Source organism: Panulirus ornatus, chromosome 15 (assembly GCF_036320965.1).
Source record: "Panulirus ornatus isolate Po-2019 chromosome 15, ASM3632096v1, whole genome shotgun sequence".
In the NCBI taxonomy this organism is placed as follows: domain Eukaryota; kingdom Metazoa; phylum Arthropoda; class Malacostraca; order Decapoda; family Palinuridae; genus Panulirus; species Panulirus ornatus.
Window position 1 is genome coordinate 30,103,940 of NC_092238.1, and position 7,963 is coordinate 30,111,902.

Below are 7,963 nucleotides of genomic sequence, written 5' to 3' on the forward strand. Positions count from 1 at the left end.
GAAGTGAAAAACATGTCCTTTAAAAAGTGCCAGGTCATAGTGACTGGGGAAGACCTGAGAAGGTAGAGAGTTCCAAAGCTTCGAGGTGTAGGGGAAGAAACAGTTATCAAAACGGCCCACCCTTGAGTTGCCAACGGCCACACAGTAATCATGTGAGCAGCAGCTTGCCTAGTAATGTGGGGTCTAAGAAGTGGTAGGGGGCACACAACCAGCCAACTCTCGGGAGCAAAAACCAAAGAAATGCACTATAGAAGAGGGGGAAAGTGAACCGACCTTGCGGCGTAGGACAAGGAGGTGAGGTTTGTGTGAGACACCATATAACATGTTGGTTTATTGAGAATAACATAGAATGCATATCTATGGCTTTCAGTCCTATGAAACTTTGATTTATTGCACGGCATAACATGTTAATCTACTGGGCACAGTCTGGTAAAATGTTAATTCATTGTGCAACATATAACACGTTTATTTTTCGTGTACAGTTTTATGAAGTGTTCATTTATCATGTATGATATCACTGCATGGTAATATATTTGCATGATGTTGAATAATGCTAACTTCAACGGGCCCAATTTCATGATGCAGTTCATCATTCTAACTCGTTACTTTAACATGGCAGAGCGGTCATCTCTCCTGACATGAATGACAACTGAACGTTTTTTCACTTCATCCAGAATGTGGCTACCTGCTGTTTACATCTTATGAGAGCAGCAAGTGTCCAGGTAACGTTACGAGAGTCGTAAGATATAAAACGATAACTTTTAACTTTTTTCCGTCACCTCGCGCCACAGTTAACTTAATCTAGTTCTAATGAACTCTAATGTATTTCAGCGACTATGAAATAGATTTCGATACAGTATTCTACATGATGCCACCTGTATTATTCACCTGTTCAACACGGCATTTCTACTCTGTCCAACGTCATCGAACTCCGCCTTGTACACACTAGAGTTACGCCTGATGAAGAGGTAGTTGTCCAGCAGACTTGCTGTGTCTGAAGGATACAGCACGTAACCCTTGGACGAGAAGAAGTCTACGAACTCGACATCACGACCCTCACGTTGCAGGTCGGGTCGTTGCCGCTGGCGAGGCCCCTCGGCGGCGGTGACGGTGTTGGTGGCGTGGTTGTCGGAGGAGTGATGGACTGTGTCCCCGTTTGCGTGGGTGGCGTTGTGGTTGTGAGTGGCGCGGCTGCGGTCGTCACCGGGGGTGGTAGCCTTCGCTGTGATGTGCTCCACCAGCCAGACGTCGACGGTAATGCTGTGCCAGGGGAAGGATCGGAGGATGTGCGTTTCGGCGCCCTCCACGTCGAGCGACACGAGGTGCACGTGGGAGGTGTTGAGTGCCAGCAGGAGGGAAGCCAGGGGCAGGCATTGCACCCACTCGTACAGAGGCTGGTCGACGCCAGAGTCCCCGTTGACTACCATCCCCGGGGACACGCCCTCGTGGCTAGACAGGACACCGTGACCCCTGGCGTACATGCTGACCCCAGGCTCCGTGTCAGGGTTGGCACTGTACTTGATGAGGATCTCCCTGTAGGCGTAGGGGCGTGGGGAGAGGCACGAGTGGCTCGACCAAGCCTTCCTGTGCCGCTGCAGGAGGTTGCGGTACATGTCCCCGTCTGGTTCGACCAGCAGGCCCGTCCATCCCTGGCGGAGCTCCAGTAGCAGGGTGTTGGATAGGAACTCGCCATCCACCGCTCCGGCCTCCACGAAGAACCCGTCTCTCACGCCCTCAAACACCTGGCAGGGGAGAGTCGTGAATCAGACGCGACCTAGAGAGACAGTAACGCAGAACAACGTACGCATACTCACGTTTGTACGCACGTGTGTGTGTGTGTGTGTGTCTGTGTGTGTGTGTGTGGGTGTCTGTGTGTGTGTTTCGTAAACGGACATGTGGGTGTGTCTGTGTGTATGTGTGTGTGTGTGTGTCTGTGTTTCGTAAACGGACATGTGGGTGTGTCTGTGTGTATTTGTGTGTGTGTGTGTGTCTGTGTGTGTGTTTCGTAAACGGACATGTGAGTGTGTCTGTGTGTATGTGTGTGTGTGTGTGTGTGTGTGTGTGTGTCTGTGTGTGTGTTTCGTAAACGGACATGTGGGTGTGTTTGTGTGTGTGTGTGTGTGTGTGTGTGTGTCTGTGTGTGTGTTTCGTAAACGGACATGTGAGTGTGTCTGTGTGTATGTGTGTGTGTGTGTATGTGTCTGTGTGTGTGTTTCGTAAACGGACATGTGTGTGTGTGTGTGTGTGTGTGTGTGTGTGTGTGTGTGTGTGTCTGTGTGTGTGTTTCGTAAACGGACATGTGGGTGTGTTTGTGTGTGTGTGTGTGTGTGTGTGTGTGTGTCTGTGTCTGTGTGTGTGTTTCGTAAACGGATATGTGTGTGTGTGTGTGTGTGTGTGTGTTTCGTAAACGGACATGTGGGTGTGTGTGCGTATGTGTGTGTGTGTTTGTGTGTGTGTGTCTGTGTGTGTGTTCCGTAAACGGACATGTGGGTGTGTGTGTGTGTGTGTGTGTGTGACGTATGTGTTTCGTAGACATGTATTTACGTCCAGATGGGCACACATTCGGGGAAAAAAAGATATATGGTTTTTCTCTTCTTCACAGACCCCCACTGATATCAATCATTCTGATCTCTCCCACTCGTATTGAATTATTTTTCCTCTCTGTAACCACGCCGGCCAGCGATTTTTACCCTGAGTTAGAAAAGTAATGATATTTGAGGTATGAATAGACAGAATCAAAGACTGGTAGGACGGAGAGGCCTGAGGATAGGCTAAGATCGGAGAAAACACAACCCCTGGGATAGGTTGGCATGGATCAGCGTGAGGATAGACCACAGATGGAAGGGACGCGTATAGGATAGATGGATCGGCGTGAGGATTGACGACAGATGGAAGGGACGCGTATAGGATAGATGGGAAGCGAAGGATAAGAGATCGGGGATAGAGTGTCGTTCCCATCCCTACCGGGGCGACCTCCCGTCTCCCCTCGATCACCTCACCTTCAGCAATAGCTTCTGCAGGGGGACGTAAGCTGGGTCCAGGGCGATGTAGCTGTTGTACGCCACGGCGTCAGAATCCCTCCGCTCCCTCTGGAGGGCGTATGGGAGGTGGGAGGGAGGCGTGAGGTACCTCTCGCGTACGACCGAGAGCAGCCCAGCGTCGTTGTACTCCAGGGGTCCCCGGAGCCTCGCCCTGGAACTCTTCGTCTGTGTCGTCTGCCACCTCGTCATCATCGCCGTCGGCCGTTCCTGCCCCGTCGCGCAACGCAAGCATTAGCCACACCTTCCAGGAGACGGAGACGTCGATGATGTAGGTACAGGGAGAGAGGACAGGCAACAAGCAGGGATGGGGAGGAGGAGGTAGACAGATAAACAGGTATGTATAGGTAGGTGGACAGAGAGACCCAGACAAGCCGGTTAGGCAGGGAGGTAGTATATGCAGACAAGCTGTTCAGTCAAACGAGCGGTTACATAGAGACACGGATGCCAACGTGAAGAACACCCAAGCTGCTGAGCAAAAAGGTAAGCAAGCAAGTAGGGTAGCAAGGTAAACAAGCTGGTAGGACAGGCAAACAAGCAGACAGGCCAGCATGCATATAGGGTCGACAACTAGTTAAGCGTATAGGCAGTTTCGATAAGCCGTAGACACAAAAGGTGTCCACGAGACAAAGTAGGAGGCAAACAAGGCACTTAGTCGTTCAAACAGATAGTTAGACGGACACTGACGGGTGAGGTACAGAGACAGAAAGACAGTGGCCAGACAGACGGAAAGACATAGACAGGGGCAGGTTCTCACCGTCATGCAGAGCAAAGCCATGAACACCAGTCTCCTCTTCTTGTTTGGCATCGTGTTTGCCGCACTACCACCGCACTAACACACCGAGACGCTAGAGAGAGAAGAGTGTAGGATTCGTGCCTTGCGGTGCGTGGCCGCGGGAGAGGGAGCGGTATGCAGGAGGAAGGCGAGCTCATAAAAGCCATGTGAAGAGAACAGGGAAAAGGAAGAGGTACAGAGAGGGAATATATATATAGAGAGAGATATGGGATAAAGATAAGAAAAAACGAAAGAAAAATTGTGGAAGTGGTTATAAGAAAAGAGCTAAGTGGTAGTTTAGGGCAAGCGAAGGAGGAAAATTGGGTAAGATATGGGCAAGACGAAGAGCGAGTGGAATAAGCCAACTCGATTTTCCCTCCAGTATTTCCTGCTTAACTTTTCCTCGTCGGTTGTGCTAACGTGGCGCGGGAGTCTCACGTTGCCCGGTGCCCCAGGATCGCTACATAGCGTAACGTGACGGAGGCGTGACGCCCTCTGACGGTGCAGGAGTGTCACACCGCGTGGTATAACACCACCATAATGCAGTGTGATGGCTCGGTCCTTCAACTTTATAGAGCAATATCTTATATATATATATATATATATATATATATATATATATATATATATATATATATATATATATATATATATATATATAGAGAGAGAGAGAGAGAGAGAGAGAGAGAGAGAGAGTGAGTTTGGTTGTATAACACTAGGTACCTTACTACTTGGTCCTTCCATCTTCGAAGCTGCGCAGGTTGAAGGTGAACTACCCTGGGGCAGAAATGTCTTCTTCCACGCCTGACGACGACGTAACCTCGTCCGAGGTAACTTTTTTGCCTGCGGTGGTCGCCACCTGCAGGCGGAGTCCGGTAACACCTGTGTATGTTCCAGAAAAATATGAGCTATCGTTTTAGTGTGTGTGTGTGTGTGTGTGTGTGTGTCTGCTCCTTGATATTGAAGGTCGTCACAGCTTCCATTACGACGTAGGGTCGTGGACGACGGCCACCACCACCACCACCACCACCTCCTCCTCCACGGCAAGAGAGGGACGACCTCGCGCCGTGCTCCACTCCCAACTAAACCTGAAATCCCAGGTTAGGCCTGTGGGGTTGAGGGAGACCTCATGAAATATGCAGCTGATTATCCACATTCAATTAGATCTTTTGCATTAATTAACATTCCATTTGGGAGGGTGAAAAAGATGCCAGGTATTCGGCATTTCACCAACCCTATGTATAGCCCGCCCCGCCCCACCCTACACTTCCATCCCTTCTTTCCTTCCTTCGCTCATTATCCCTCGAGAATCTCTCTTCCTTCTTCCGAAAAAAAACGCCTGCAACACATCCATGCCAGAACACGATTTCTTTCTCTTCTGTGTATGTAAATTAGTTCTTCCAGTCGTCTTGATACGCAAGGCAGGACGGCAGAGTTGGAATCATCCCTGGAATTCGAATTATGATTCCAGAAGCGACGGCATCTCGCTGGAATGACAAGAGATCCGTGCTCTCGGGGGAGAGATAGAGAGAGAGAGAGAGAGAGAGAGAGAGAGAGAGAGAGAGAGAGAGAGAGAGAGAGAGAGAGAGAGAGAGAGAGAGAGAGAGTATCAGGGTAGATCAAATCAGTGTAAGTAAAGGTGATCTACATAGGTGGAGGGTCAGGCCAGTGGCTTACTGACATTTCTGTGGGGGTTTTGAGTGCTTCTTTGTGGGCGAGAGAGAGAGAGAGAGAGAGAGAGAGAGAGAGAGAGAGAGAGAGAGAGAGAGAGAGAGAGAGAGAGAGATTAATATCGTGGTATACGTAGCATAGAGTCATATCTACATGTCTATGTAGTGATTGTATAGCGCTGTTATGTTACTCTATTAATCTACTACATATTTGGTGGTACTTTCCTTACTTTTATACACTTTGCAGTGTAAGTTAAAAAACCCTGAAGTTGCTGCTGCTTTGATATTGCTGTATGGTTGAGGTTGATGCTGTCCTCAATTTAGGATCTTCTCTTTTTTAAGTAAGCTCTTAAAATATGGTTGAGATAAAGGGAGAGAGACTGACTGTTTGCCTGCCACGACTCTACTCGTGTGCTGTCTCGTCGCTCGTCGGGAGAGATGACGTTCGATTGAGTGTTTTGGATGTGGATGTCTCTCCGAGATCCGATGGAAGGGTTAAATGTCTCTCCTAGATCCGATGGAAGGGTTTATGTCTCTCCTAGATCCGATGGAAGGGTTTACGTCTCTCCTAGATCCGATGGAAGGGTTTATGTCTCTCCTAGATCCGATGGAAGGGTTTACGTCTCTCCGAGATCCGATGGAAAGGTTTACGTCTCTCTTCGATCCGATGGAAGGGTTTATGTCTCTCCTAGATCCGATGGAAGGGTTTACGTCTCTCCTAGATCCGATGGAAGGGTTTACGTCTCTCCGAGATCTGATGGAAGGGTTTACGTCTCTCCGAGATCCGATGGAAGGGTTTACGTCTCTCCGAGATCCGATGGAAGGGTTTACGTCTCTCCGAGATCCGATGGAAGGGTTTACGTCTCTCCTCGATCCGATGGAAGGGTTAGATGTCTCTCCTAGATCCGATGGAAGGGTTTACGTCTCTCCTAAATCCGATGGATGGGTTAAATGTCTCTCCTAAATCCGATGGAAGGGTTAAATGTCTCTCCTAGATCCGATGGAAGGGTTAGATGTCTCTCCGAGATCCGATGGAGGGGTTAAATGTCTCTCCTAGATCCGAGGGAAAGGTTGAAGTCTTACGCAATACGCGGCGTCACACTTGCACCTAAGTATGTTAGTTCATCTTACGCAGATGAGCATTTCATAAAGAGGGCGCTGCTATATATGGCGTGCCACAATACCCGCTTCACGCTGGCGCTCCTCATCCCTTTCCATTCTTCTCTTCCGCAATCGTTCCATCAAACTGCCCCCAACCCCCCTTAATTCCTGCTCCTATCCCACGGGTCCAGCCCCTTCCAGCCCCGCGCCAAACATATCCAGAACTCCTTACCCTCTGGAGGGGAAGGGGGGGCAAGTCTTGTGTACATTATCTCGCATTCGGGAGCAAAGTTGTTTATGTTGTATGAATTAAGTTCTCATCACCATATTTCATATTCATGAAGTAAGGCTGAATCGAGCTTTCTTTCTTTTTCTTTCAATCTTTTTTTCTTCTTTTTTTCTGGAGGGGTTGAGGGAGGGAGGAGGAGGTGGGGGGGGGGGGGGGATTTATTAATTATGATTCCAGAGACGAAGATGTTCATAACTTTCTAGAATATTCTCATTCCAGGAGAAACCAGGTCAAGTGTGTGTGTGTGTGTGTGTGTGTGTGTGTGTGTGTGTGTGTGTGTGTATGTGGTGGGGCGGGGGGGAGGGATGGATCACGTAAGGTCAAGTGAGGTTAAGGAGTTATCAGGTGGGTTTGACTCACAGTGGTCCTAGCTGTTCTTCAGCAGCTCTTTGATTTCATATATTTATCTTTTCGTACGTGCTCGCCATTTCCCGCGTGAGCGAGGTAGCGGCAGGAACATATGGCTGTGCCTTAGAGGCAAAATTCCTCACTTGGCTTCTCGCTCCGTTCCTTTAGGAAAGTAATACAGGAAGGGAGGATTTCCAGCCACCCGCTCCCGCCCCCCTTAGTCGCCTTCGACAACGCGCAGGGAATACGTGGGCGGTACTCTCTCTCTCTCTCTCTCTCTCTCTCTCTCTCTCTCTCTCTCTCTCTCTCTCTCTCTCTATATATATATATATATATATATATATATATATATATATATATATATATATATATACATATATATATATATATATATATATATATATATATCTATCTATCTATCTATCTATCTATCTATCTATATATATATAGTGCTGGAGGCAAGAGCAGTACCGGGATGGAGGCTGTCGCCACGTCTGAGTGATTCCTGTGTGTAATCAAACGTCAGGATGACCCTGCCCTGCTGGCCTGGGCCTGGCTCCCCTGCACCCCGCCCACGGCTCCCACTGTGATGGCTATTGTATGGACGGCAGGGGAGGCAGGGCGGGCCCACGGGAACAAGACAGGTAACTGGGTCGCAAGAGGCAATGTTCTTCGGTTTATTGTTTATTCTTCTAAATACGTCTGTTCGGAATTACCTGTGTGTCTGTTTGTCAGTTTGTCT

General features: G+C 48.8%; 2 protein-coding genes across 3 annotated transcripts in view; one reads left to right on the top strand and one right to left on the bottom strand.

Annotated features, from left to right (window-relative positions):
- Positions 1–445: 445 nt before the first annotated feature.
- LOC139753610 (uncharacterized) lies at positions 446–4,066 on the bottom strand. 2 transcript variants are annotated; one of them, XM_071670230.1, is made up of 3 exons: positions 3,796–4,059; positions 3,000–3,282; positions 446–1,742 (listed from the first exon to the last, which is right to left on the bottom strand). In XM_071670230.1, the coding sequence occupies exons 2-3, from the start codon at positions 3,231–3,233 to the stop codon at positions 885–887; spliced, it is 1,092 nt and encodes a 363-aa protein (XP_071526331.1). In that variant the 5' UTR covers positions 3,234–3,282; positions 3,796–4,059; the 3' UTR covers positions 446–884. The 2 variants fall into 2 exon arrangements, with proteins under 2 accessions (XP_071526331.1, XP_071526332.1); XM_071670231.1 differs by lacking the exon at positions 3,000–3,282 and having other exon boundaries at positions 3,796–4,066.
- A 478-nt stretch (positions 4,067–4,544) lies between these two features.
- The window catches only part of LOC139753812 (uncharacterized), a 446,936-nt gene continuing 443,517 nt past the window's right edge, over positions 4,545–7,963 (top strand). Inside the window, exon 1 of the mRNA XM_071670702.1 lies at positions 4,545–4,913. The gene's annotated coding sequence lies outside the window, so the exon portion shown is untranslated. The remainder of the gene's footprint in view (positions 4,914–7,963) is intronic.

Bases quoted from the DNA above. Each gene is read 5' to 3' on its own strand.
- LOC139753610 (XM_071670230.1), bottom strand. From the start codon at position 3,233: ATGATGACGAGGTGGCAGACGACACAGACGAAGAGTTCCAGGGCGAGG. The intron at 1,743-2,999 runs GTGAGGTGATCG...CTCCCCTGCCAG, and splicing joins TGCAGAAGCTATTGCTGAAG to GTGTTTGAGGGCGTGAGAGA.